Here is a 12,798-nt window from a genome sequence, read left to right as displayed (position 1 = left end):
TGATAATCCTTAACTCCACTTTCCCACCTTTTCCTATAACCCTTGATTCTCTTACTGATTATAAATTATCTCAGCCTTGAATATACTTAACAGCTCAGTCTCAACAGCCTTTTGTGGTAAACATTTCACGGATTCACAACTCTATGAGAAAGAAGACATTCCTCCTTATCTCTTGATTCTAAGGTTATGCCCTCTGGTCCTGGAGTCTCCCACAAGGGGAAACAATCTTTCCACATCTAGCTTGAGAACTCCTCTAAGAATCTTGTACATTTCAGTAACTTCCCCTATTTCTTGACCAATGCCATAGTTCGTGTCTAAAACTCCTGGATTACCCATTCCACTGTTGCAAGTAAATACGGCGGGGGTGGGATGATGCACATTAATTGGCCACTTCTCAGGGTTCAATAAGGCGGATTCTATGCAAGGTACCTCCTGGAGTCTTCCTGTCCCCTGCTCAGTAAATTGTGGGACAAGTTGTTGGGAGGTGAGGGTGGTAAAGCTGCTGCTGTCAGCACAGCATGGTTATCCTGTGTCGAATTAAACACACGTCACCCATAATAAAATATTGGAAAAACCTAATTTTTGTCACCCACCCTAAAGTATAAAGTTAAAAATCACACAACACCAGGTTATAGTCCAACAGGTTTAATTGGAACCTGTTGGACTATAACCTGGTGTTGTGTGATTTTTAACTTTGTACATCCCAGTCTAACACCGGCATCTCCGAATCATGACCCTAAAGCAGAGCGAACATCTTTCATGCGCATTTCCAGAACTTTCTGTTTTTTGTTACAGATTTCCAGCATTCTCAAGGCCCTGGTCCCTCTCTTGAGGACCTAAATTAAGTCACAAATGATAGCTCTGGCTGAATTGAGAATGGCCGTGCCCATTCTTAATGCCCTGGGAATGAAAAAAAGAAAGAATTGGTGTAAATCAGAAACAAAACAGAAAGCTCCGCATGATTGGCAGCCTCTCTGGGGAGAGGAATCAAGAGTTAACGTTGCGTTTGGAGCGACCCTTCATCAGAACTGAGGAGGTGGAGCCAGCTGCAGGAAAACGAATGGTTTGATAAAAGAACCTTTGAACAGCAATGACGCTCCCTGATTATGTGCAGTTATAAAGTCTAGTGTAAGTGCTGTAAAACAGAGCGCCGCTGGTGTAGTGGTATCATGCAAGATTCCCATTCTTGCGACCCGGGTTCGATTCCCGGGCGGCGCACTTCATTTTCGTGAACAAGTGTTTGTCCCTAGAATGCATGCTTGGTAACGCCCTTCTTTTTTAATCTTTTATTTTATATATTTTAAAAAAAGATCTCCCATGCATTGCAGATTTTTTTGTTTAATTTTTGTAAAGCAGACCTCCCCCATTCGCAGCAGAGAAGAGGAGGGGGCTTGAAGATTGCAGCGACTTGACTCTGGGATTGGTGCCAGTTCGCGGCCCGCAGGAGCCCGGGCAGTGCAGGGGCGAGCAGCTCCCGGGGCCGCGGTATCGGCAGAATCGACCGCCCTCAGCAGGTCACTAGGCAAACTCCACTCAGCTTGGGTTGTGGGGAAACAACGCTGCAATCCCCAGAGCAATTCCGTGTTTTGTTTCTATGCTGCACGTGAACAATAGCAGATGGTTTCACTACTTTCATTTGTAGCTTCGAGTTTTGCCTACAAAGGAGCCGCAAGGGTTCCACTCCGGCTGGTGACTGTTCCCGAAGATATGTATGAAGAGGGTACAAGAGGCTTTGTAACATAGATAGGTGAAAGGAAATGCACACAGAGACAATAAATGAACGATGACTGGGGTCCAAGCAACCGGTTCAAAGGAGTGATTTGGAGGTGCCGGTGTCGGACTGGGGTGGACAAAGTTAAAAATCACACAGCACCAGGTTATAGTCCAACAGGTTTATTGGAAGCATTAGCTTGAGATACATGGTCAGGACTGGGGTGCAGACTCAGGCTGGGGGTTTGAGATCCATAATGAGCTTTGCCAGTGAATTGAATGCACAAACTTGTAACCGTGCTTAATTTCCTTCCTCTATCTGGAGTTATATTGTTTTCATTGACCCCGTGAAGTGATTTTACTGAGACATTGACATTTGTGGACAAGGCCCAGTTGACCAGGTTCCTCGGCTCGTAAAATGTTTATGAAATGGATTTATCAAACAGATAACTGGAGAAAATTTTTGTTCATGTCGCTGCTAAAATAAGTTGAAAATGACAAAATTAACACTGGTTTCTTTTAAACACAAAAATGTCTGTTACAGCTTTGTACCAAACCCTGGGACTATCAATGTCTGAATACTCCTTAAACAGAGTAAAATGGTTATAACTAATTATACTTTAAAATTCAGACTCGATTACTTTTTCTCACCTCTGTGGTTTGGGTTACGTAAGGAGAAATATTTTCTCACAGCAGGTTGTTTTGGATCTATCATCCTCAAGAGGCAGTGAAAGCAGAATTTTTGAACATTTGTTAAGGCAAAGATGGACAGCTTCTTGACAAGTAAGTGAAACCTTGTTGAGAGTAGATGCGAACGTGAAGTAATCAGACCAGCCTTAATAATCATGATTTTATTGAACGGATTTGAGGAGCAGAATGGCCTATTCTTGCTCCTGATTAGCGTATTTGTATAAAAACTTAATCCCAGAGTCCAGTGTTAAAAGATTTTACCTGAGCAAAAAATTCTAAGGAGCCCCAAATTCTACACTGTAACTGGAATTATATTTATTAGATGTGTTTTCAAAACAAAAGCAGATTATAAAAAGATTATTATGCTGCTAGAAACATAGAATGTAGGAGCAGGAGTAGACCCTGAGCCTGTGATGAAGCTCTGGTATGAAAAAACATATTTTGAGCCTATTCTACAAGATTACGGCTAATCTTGCACCTGAATTCTCACTTGCCAAGCTATCTCCATAAGCCTTAGTATCCCATAGCAATATACACAGGGATCATTGCTGGTGCCTCAAATGTTTATCATTATTCAAATGGCTTGACAGATAGGACCTAAGGAATGGTTGCTAAGTTTGCAATTAATACACAGATAGGTAGGAAAGTAAGTTGCAAAGAGGATGTATGGAAGCTACACAGGAATACTCTGTATAGATAAGTGAGTGTACAAAGATCTGACAAAAAAAGCATAATGCGTGAGAATGCAAAACTGTCCATTTTGGCTGGAAGAAAAACACATTTTATCTAAATAGTGAGATACTGCAAAGCTTTGAGATTCAGAGGGGTTTGAATATTCTTGTGTGTAGAGTCATAAAGAGTCATAGCTTTATTACAGAATGGAGAAAGCCCTTTGGTCCATCATGTGCATACTGGTCACCAAGCATTTATCTAATCTAATTTTCCAGCACCTGTCCCGTAGCCTTGAATGCTATTGCATTTCAAGTGTTAATCTAAATACTTTTAAAATGTTGTGATGGTTCCTGCCTCGACCAACCTGTTCGGCGGTGATGTCCAAATATCCTCTGGGTGAAAACAAAATCATCAAATCCCCTCTAAACATCTTGCTCCTGACCTTATACTATGCTCCCGGATATTGACCCGTCTATTAAGAGAAAATGTTTCTCTCTAATAACTTTATGTATTTATGTCCCTCATAACTTTGTACACCTCAATCAGATGCCCTGCAGCATTCTCTGTTCTAGAGAAAATAACCCTAGCAGCTCTATTAGGAGAAAGTGAGGACTGGAAGCTGATGCTGGAGATCAGAGTCAAGACAGTGGTGCTGCAAAAGCACAGCAGGTCAGACAGCATCTGAGGAGCAGGAGAATCAATGTTTCGAACATAAGTCCTTCATCAGGTTTGGAGGACTAATGTCCTAAACATCGATTCTCCTGCTCCTTGGATGTAGCCTGACCTGCTGTGCTTTTCCAGCACCACACTCTTGACTCTAGCAGATCTATTCTCCAGCTCCAGCCTAGGAAACACTCTGGTGAATCTTTTCTACATTTTCTACATTATTTGTTGTTTAAAGTTCTGGGCACTGCATTATAGGAAGGATGTGGAAGCTCTGGAAAGGGTTCAGAGGAGATTTACTGGAGTGTTACCTGGTATGGAAGGAAGGTCTTATGAGGAAATGCTGATGGACTTGAGGCTGTTTTCGTTAGAGAGAAGGAAGTTGAGAGGTGACTTAATTGAGATATTTAAGATAATCAGAGAGTTAGATAGGCTGGAAAGTGAGAGCCTTTTTCTTTGGATGGTGATGGTTAGCACAAGGAGACATAGTTTTAAATTGAGGGGTGATAGATATAGGACAAATGTCAGAGGTGATTTCTTTGCTGAGAGTGGTAGGGGCGTGGAATGGCCTGCCTGCCGCAGTAGTAAACTCACCAACTTTAAGGGCATTTAAATGGGCATTTAATAGACATATGGATGAAAATGGAATAGTGTAGGTTAGATGGGCTTCAGATTGGTTCCACAGGTTGGCACAGCATTGAGGGCCAAAGGGTCTGTACTGTGCTACAAAGCTCTGTGTTCTATATGCTCTCCAGTGCAATCAAATCCTTCCTTTAGTGTGGTATTCAGAACTGCACACAAAACTGGCCCAACTAACTTTGTATATAATTCCAGCATAGCCTCCCTGCTCTTGTTTTCAATGCCTTGTCTAGTAAAGGTATCATACATGCTTTGTTAACCAACTTATCCACTTGTTCTGCTGCCTTCAGGATTTGTGGAGATGCACACCAAAGTCCCTCTGATCATCTGTACTTCCTAGGGCCTGACCATTCAATGCAAACTCTATTGAATGACTCACAAATGATTACTATGCAGATACAGAAAGTAATTAGGAAAGCTCATAGAATATTACTGTTTGTTGTGATGGGAATTTAATACAAAATTAGGGAGGTAATGCTTCAATTATAGAGGACATTGGTGAAACAACATCTAAAGTATCTTGTACAGTGTTGGTCTCCTTATTTAGAAAGGATGTAAATATATTGGAAGTAGTTCATAAAAGGTTTACCAGATTAAGACTGGGGTGGCATGGTGGCACAGTGGTTAGTACTGTTGCCTCACAGCGCCAGAGACCAGTGTTCAATTCCTGCCTCAGTCAACTGACTGTGTGGAGTTTGCACATTCTCCCTGTGTCTGCGTGGGTTTCCTCTGGGAGCTCCGGTTTCCTCCCACAGTCCAAAAATGTGCAGGTTAGGTGAATTGGCCAAGCTAAATTGCCTGTAGTGTTAGGTGAAGAGGTAAATGTAGGGGAATGGGTCTGGATGGGTTGCGTTTCAGCGGGTCGGTGTGGACTTGTTGGGCTGAAGGGCCTGTTTCCACACTGCAAGTAATCTAATCTAACCTAAAAAAAAGACTGAGAATGTATGGGTTGGCATAGAAGGATCAGTTGGACAGGCTAGGTTTGAATTCATTGGAGACAGAAAAATAAGCGATGACTTGATTGAAACATTTAAGATCCTGAGGGAGCTTGATAGAATGGATGTAGAAATGATGCTTCCAATGGTCTCTGCTTCAGAATAAGGCATTGTTCATTTAAAACAGTGATGATGTAATTTTTTTTCTCACAGATTGTTTTGAGTCTTTGAAACCCACTTCCTGAATAGATGGCAGAAGCAGAATGTTAGAACGTTGTTAATCAGAGGGAGATGGATTCATTTTAAGCAAGGGAGTGAAAGGTTTATCGGGGGTAGTAGGGAACGTGGAGTGACCAGATCATCATGATCTTATTAAATGGCAGCGAAACTTTGAGGGCCTGAATGGCCTAGTTCTGCTCCTAATTGATATGTTTAGATCAACCTTGACCTTGTACGTACTCAACAACTGGGCATCTACAGCTCCCTGGATTTGCAATACTTGAGGCAAAGACAATATTCCTCAAGTTGAAAAATGTGGTGCTGGAAAAACACAGCAGGCCAGGCAGCATCTGAGGAGCAGGAGAATCAACGTTTCGGGCATTAGCCCTTCTTCAGGAATTCCTGAATAAGGGCTTATGCCCGAAACGTCAATTCTCCTGCTCCTCGGATGCTGCCTGGCCTGCTGTGTTTTTCCAGCACCACATTTTTCAACTCTGGTCTCCAGCATCTGCAGTCCTCACTTACTCCACAATATTCCTCAACTCAGGAATGGAATGATTACAGCACAGAAGATGGCCATTTGATCTACCGAGTCCATGCTAACTCTGAAAAGGCCAACCCAATCCAGAGTATCCAAGAAGGGTTCTGGGTGCAGGCCATGAGCTGGAGGTTAGTAGTACCATGCCATAACACTGGCAGCATAACATTCAAGGCTATGGGCCCAGTATGGGAGTATGGGACTGGTGTAGATAGTAGTATATTTTTGACATGATGGGCCAAAAGACCTCTTCTGCACTGTATGCTTCTGTAATACCCAACTGTCTGCCCCCCTTACGTGGCTATATCTGAGATGGAGCAGCAGTGTCCAGACATTCTTAGAGACCGGGAAGGTATCATCGGGGTTGGGGTGCATCGTTATCCTGGAGAATGTTACTTTGATTTGATTTTGACAAATTTCATTTTTAACCTTTGGATTTCTGTCCTTGGTTTGATTTGTTTTTGTCACAGTGTGTAATCAAACCTGAATAATCTCTTATGTAAAAGAGCAGAGCACCAGTCGGTCCTCGTCCCCTGTTCCATCCCCTGAGGTTATAGTTCCCTCAACTGTCCAGCCAATGTCCTTTAGAAACCATTCATTGTCTCTGCTTCCACTGCCCTACTAGGCAGTCAATTTCAAATCATCACCACTCTCTCTCTCCATTCCTCCAGATCCCTCACCATGTAAAACCGATAGCTCTCTCTATGGTCCACTTGGAAACTGGGTCGGACCCCGAGTTTCAGGCTGCCCAGTCAGAGGAGGTGACTTTCAGTATATTCCGTGACCAAGCCCTTTAGGGATTGTCCAGAGTCAGTGGGATACCCTCTGTGCTGTCAGTTCTCTCTGATTCCAATGATAGTGACGCCAGTCACATAGACTGAGCTCTGCTCAGGAAGCCTCTGAGTTTACGTGGCAGAGTCCCTGCTGCCTGGCAACCGGGAGAGATACACTGGAGAGAAGGATCGAGCCGAGGCAAGACAAAACAAAACAAACACTCGAGCAAGGAGCCAACCTTAACTGGAAGACTTTCTGAGCAACTCTGAGTGAGAAAATGCATGATCTGGACGCAGCGGGTAAAATGACTGAGTTCAACTTTCACGCCCCATCCACGCTGACCTGCCGGACCGACTGTTCGGCCCCTCGCTGCGGCTCCTGCTATACCTGCACGCTGCAGCGCAGGCTAGCCTCCACCAAGCAGTGGTTCCTGCGAGCTGGGGACATCACCAAGCAGCAGTTCCTCATCGGGCTGGTCCGCAGGGTTGACAGCCTGGATCTCCTGCTGCAGCTCAACAGGCTCCTGCAGCCCACCCTCAGCAAAGACTTCACCCACTCCCGCTCGTCTGCTAACCCCAGCCTGCCCGAGGACTTCAGCACCCTGAGCTCAGACCGCTCCCTGAACAAGCTGGATTTGCACAACTATGTGACCAGCGCCTGGGAGTGGTTTACTGGCTCCAAGCGTTGGACCAAAACAAACTACCTGCTGGGCTTATTCCAGCTGTGCGATATCAAGCATCTACATCACATTGGGAATCTGATCCGAACACTTATAATCGGCAGGAGCACTCCTGAATTCTTTGAATGGAAAGGTATGAGAAGTATCCAGCTATGAATCCCGCCAAACTCATTGAAATGTACCCTAGCACAATCTCCACGTCGCTTCCCAAAGCCAGCCAGACGCAGGGCACCAGCTCAGTCATCAACTCAGTGACAATGCACTGTTGATTCTGAGCTGTGGTACAACACAATCCAAAATGGACTATTTTAAAAACACAAAAATGCTGGAAGTGCTCGGGACATCTGGCGGGCATCTGTGGAAAGAGAAACAAAGGTGAATGTTTCAAGTCAATGATCTCCCAGGTCACACACTCTCCTGATGTCTCACTCTTACCTGAGATGTGGCTAACACTGGCAAGACCAGCATTTCTTACATGTCTCTACTGCTGTGCAGAAGGTGGTGCTGAGCAATCTCCTCGAACCATGTGCAGTAGATACCTGTAAATCCACAGTGCTAGCAGGGAAAGAATGGGGATCTTCCTGTGGCTTAGTAATACTGTCCCTACCCTGGACCAAGAAACACCAGGTTCAAGTTCCACCTGCTCCACAAGTATGTAGTAACATCTCTGAACAGGTATGTTAGAAAATTAGAATAGAATCCCTATAGATTGCAGAAGCAGGCATCTGGCCCATCAAGACCTCACTGATCCCTGATTGGTGACCCACCCCATCCATATAATCCGTCTGGCCTGCATATCTTTGGAGTGTAGGGGGAAACTGAAGCATGCATATGGAAGGAGGCCACATAAACTCCACATAGCCAATCACCCAAGAGTGGAATTGAACCCAGGACACTGGTGCTGTGAGGCAGAAGTGCTCATCACTGTGCCACCCCAAGGTTAAATTAACCAAAGAGATCAGGGATGGTGTCCAAGATCTTATGGGTATTTGCAGCATTTTCTGTTTTCATTTCAGATTTCCAGCATCTACAGTATTTAACATAAAAAAGGCAGAATAGCATGTAGTTTTGAAAGAAAAAACATTTGTTTTGGCTTTTTACCGGTTGAACTGGTAACCCTGCAGAACTTGGGCTTCTTTTAACCTTGGTTCTGTGCCTTTTGTTTCTGTACTTCCTCCTTATTGCTGTTGACTATGGTTATTTGCAGTTCCCATTTTATTCCTGTTTATCCCATGGTCACATAAGAGGGTCTGATATGGGTCATACTTGCGGGATTGTTTGCAGTATCCTGATTATTAAGAAGAAATTGGAACTAAAAGAATGCTGGAACAGAGAAGATGAAGGAGGAGAGGGAGACATTTGAATTCACAGCTTTTCAAAACAATAAAATATTTTGAGAACGTAACTAGTGAATTATAGTTTCCATTGATTGGCAATTAGTAGCAATAGAGCCTAACATTCAGGATTATCAAAAATATTGAAATAATAAATTTGAAGATCAGAGGTTTATTAAAACATCAACTCCTTTACTACACAAACATAGCAGAGCTGAAGCAATAACATAATTTAAAAGGGCATTGATTAAATATTTGAGAGGGACAAAAGTATTTTTTACAAACACAGGAAATGCGCAGAGAAATGGGATTTAAGTAGATGGTTTCAGTCAAAGATCGTTGGACCCAATGATCTTCTATTGTGTCATCATTTCTATGTAAAGTGAAATACAAAACAAATCTCCACATAAACAAATTTATGTGTTTTGCTTCATATGTTTACCTGTTAATTCCAGGTTTTATTTTTCTGTCTGTATCAATACATGTTTCTTTATTAATAGCTCCAATCAATCTTAGCGCATTCTGTCATTCCAATATTAATCACATTCTGACATTGGAAATTTAAATATGTGTCTATAGAGGTTTGGTGCAATGATTACATTCACAACAATAAAGTCTCAACATCTTAAAACAATGCAAGTAGCTAATAATTCAAGAAGTTTTACATATCCCCAAATCTCACTTTGTTAATATACCTTGACACACAACAGAAGACTTCTGATTATAATTTAATCCGTTATAGTTGGTGAATAGATTGTTTGTAAACATTTAGAGTGGATTATTAGGTCAATTTATTAAATATTATTCTGTAATAAACTGAATACCACAAATGGCAAGGTACTCCACAGTTGTGATAAAATGATGAATTAAAAAAAAATTATAGGTTATCAGTCCTTTACAAAAGCAAAACACTGTAATTGTTGGAAATCTGAAAAAAAAACAACAAAAAAAATCAGCAGTCAGGTAATCTCAATGAAGAGAAACAGAGACACATTTCAGGTAGATGACCTTTTACCAGAACTAATCTCATTCATTTTACTATTCTCTATCGTAATACAAAACGAACATGAAACAAATTGTTAGGACAATATCATTTATGTATGTTCTCTGTAAGTTAGGAAATTATGGAAGATTTCCTTTACAGAACAGCAGCTGGGACAAAAACAGAAATTGCTTGAGAAACTCAACAGGTCCTATAGCAAGTGTGGGGAGAAAGCAGAGTCAATGTTTAGAATCAATTGGAACAATATCTGAACTTTTTTTCTGAAGGGCTTTTGTAGGCAATATGTAAGAATCCTGTAAAGAGATCAACTTTACTAATTGTTACCTTGCCTTTGGATTGTTTCTACCAGAACTCAAACAACTGGGATTATTGAAATATTTACTTAGTTATACCTTTGTCAAATAATGTGACCAAGACAGGATTCTGATACTCCTCTTCCAGATCCTTTGACAAGTTTGCCTAATTATTGGCAAGGATTTTATTCCTTCTGAGCAAATACACGGCTGAAGATTCCAGGACAATAAACATGTTAATTCACATCTGGCTGTCTTCTGATGTGTATAAATGGGAAGAAATGTGAATTCACTTGATATTTTTGGAGATGGTACATTAATGTTTTTTGTTTGCTTCCATTAAAACAAATAGGAAGATAATTTTGTAAGTTGCTGTTGAACAAGCACAGATGTCTCATGCTGGGAATTGCTCACTGGTACAGATGGATTGCCATCTTAAAGTGCAGAATGCTTCAAAGCTCCAGTATTTCCTGACTAAATAAATGGTTAACTTCTGATGGTCCTGAGTTTATCTTTAATCCAGACCAGAAAGATTTCAGTATTTTAGATGATCCCAAATGCTATCATGCTATGAAAATTCCTGGCATTTTAAAACAAAATATCATCTGAGTCACCATGAACATCCTATGGCTGACCTACTATTGTGTAGATGTGAGCTAAAGTTTAACCATGGATATTACAAAAAAAATCATTTATTTGCAATTTTCAGTTTTGCTTTTATATAATCTTTTGGCATCAAGCTTGTAGAAAATTAGAAATTGAAAACCTTTTAACTTTGCTGCTTTCTATATTTTATTTGTGCTAGTTGTTGACTGCCAATTTTTGAGCTACAGCTTTTTGACAATCATGATATTTGGTTTTTATTCACGTTTGCTCTTTGTTGAGTGATGTAGAGTACACTTGTTGAGATTAAATGTTAGAAAATGGGAATCCATTGATGTAGTCATCGATAGTCAATGACAACCAGCTTAGCTGGAATTTTAGTCATAAGGTAGATTTACTACTGCCGCTATCCTCTTTCAGAGGCTACTTTGTCAAGTGTGGTAGAGGGAAATCACTAGATGGTCTAATGAGGAAAGCCTCTTGTCTTCAGCAAGATGTAGTTTATTGTATGATAGCAATTGAATATGAGTTATATTGGTAAGCTAGGCATTATTGCAAAGACTATGAGGAGACTACGATGTTTTGTTTCAGGTCTGTTTTGTCTCCTTTCAGAGTTGTTGTAGCTTTTCCTCACTCAAGTCCTTATGAAATCACCAAAATGGTTGAAGCATTAATCATTTCAGAACCAATTCCTTATACAATGATCAAGTGAAAGTATAGTACAAGAACTTGTAGAATTATTGCATAATCTGTTATAGAACACCAAATAAATGAGTATGTTGTCTAGAGTGACTATTTTTGTATAATTAATAGAATTTTATGTGTAATTTTACTTGTTAATTAAATAAAATGTGAATACAACTATATTGAGACACTGTCCCCGAATCAAAATAACTTGCATTATTCTTAACCCTCACTGGGTCTCAATTGAGATTTCATTTTTAGATAACTTGAATGCAAACCTAGCAATTTTACTAAAAAGAGATACAATCTGTTGCAGTATCGGTTTTCAAATGTGGTTACATTGGACCTGGGAGTTTATACAATCATCACATTTTTGTCCTTTAACCATCAGATTTTTGCATGCTACATCAGTTACTGTATCCATAATAAAACAAGTTTTGCAAGGATAACACTGTTTTCCTTTGGCTAGCTGGCTCTGGATTTTGAAATATAGGCTCTTTATAATATATTATATTACAGTCTTACATGTTGACAAGTTTGAAAGTCAGCACATTATTTTAATAAGTATTATAGAGTCAGTGTAATCCCCACAGGATGTAAACTGTTAGACTGTGGCAATGTCCATTAACAATGTTTTATGGACCATTAGATTAGATTTATCCCTCAGAGTCGATCATTCAGTTCAATTCTTTGTGAACTTTATGGAATGCTTGCAAAAATGGGGAGTAATGGCGTTTGTACTTGGAAATACATTTGCCTTTGTTAATTACATATAGAACATTTCTGAAAATTAATCACTTTTTGTGGAAGTTTTTCATTTTACACTCATCAAGACAATTTGGAAGAAATACCAATGTAAAGGGAAAACAACATTTGTACTGTGGCAAGAGGACTCTGGTTGTTGGAGGTGTTGCCATGGAGAATACATCATTTAGATGATGACTGCCAGTTAATTGTCAAGCTTTCTTCAAATTTTAAACCAATCAGATTGACTGTGATTGGTCAAAGTATTGTACAGGCCAATGAACCGGAGAGTATTTATGTAGTGATTTGAACCAAGTAGACGTTGTTGACTGTGAGATCCTTGAGTGGGGTTGTTAACTTGGACTAATCAGGAAGCCCTGGCTGACAGATATAAACAGACGATTCAGACTCTCTTCAGTTCATGGACTGACTCCGAGCTGGCTGGCCACGGCTAGTATACTGTGCACATATAAATAAGGAGTGACCTCTTGATGGGATACTGGCCTCTGTGCAGTTATTTCAATCTCCTACCTACATTATTGAGTTGAGGCAGGCAGAGTGGCTATGTTCTTTCACTCGGCAAAGAACAGAGCCTGTGTATTAATATATAAAGATTCC

General features: G+C 40.8%; 1 protein-coding gene and 1 non-coding gene across 2 annotated transcripts in view; both read left to right on the top strand.

The window, feature by feature from the left end:
- The first annotated feature begins 1,147 nt into the window (after window positions 1-1,147).
- On the top strand, window positions 1,148-1,218 carry trnag-ccc (transfer RNA glycine (anticodon CCC)). Its single transcript has one exon. It is a non-coding gene; the product is annotated as a tRNA-Gly (tRNA).
- A 5,578-nt stretch (window positions 1,219-6,796) lies between these two features.
- The window catches only part of fbxw10 (F-box and WD repeat domain containing 10), a 64,795-nt gene continuing 58,793 nt past the window's right edge, over window positions 6,797-12,798 (top strand). Inside the window, 1 exon segment of the mRNA XM_043715223.2 lies at window positions 6,797-7,652. Coding sequence (XP_043571158.2) covers window positions 7,118-7,652 — 535 coding nt within the window. The 5' untranslated portion in view covers window positions 6,797-7,117.

This window comes from Chiloscyllium plagiosum, unplaced genomic scaffold (assembly GCF_037043375.1).
Source record: "Chiloscyllium plagiosum isolate Xiang-an unplaced genomic scaffold, Cpla_swu_hap1 HiC_scaffold_25, whole genome shotgun sequence".
NCBI classification, from domain to species: Eukaryota; Metazoa; Chordata; class Chondrichthyes; order Orectolobiformes; family Hemiscylliidae; genus Chiloscyllium; species Chiloscyllium plagiosum.
Note: the sequence above shows the minus strand (reverse complement) of the source record. Positions and strands in the feature narration are given on the sequence as shown.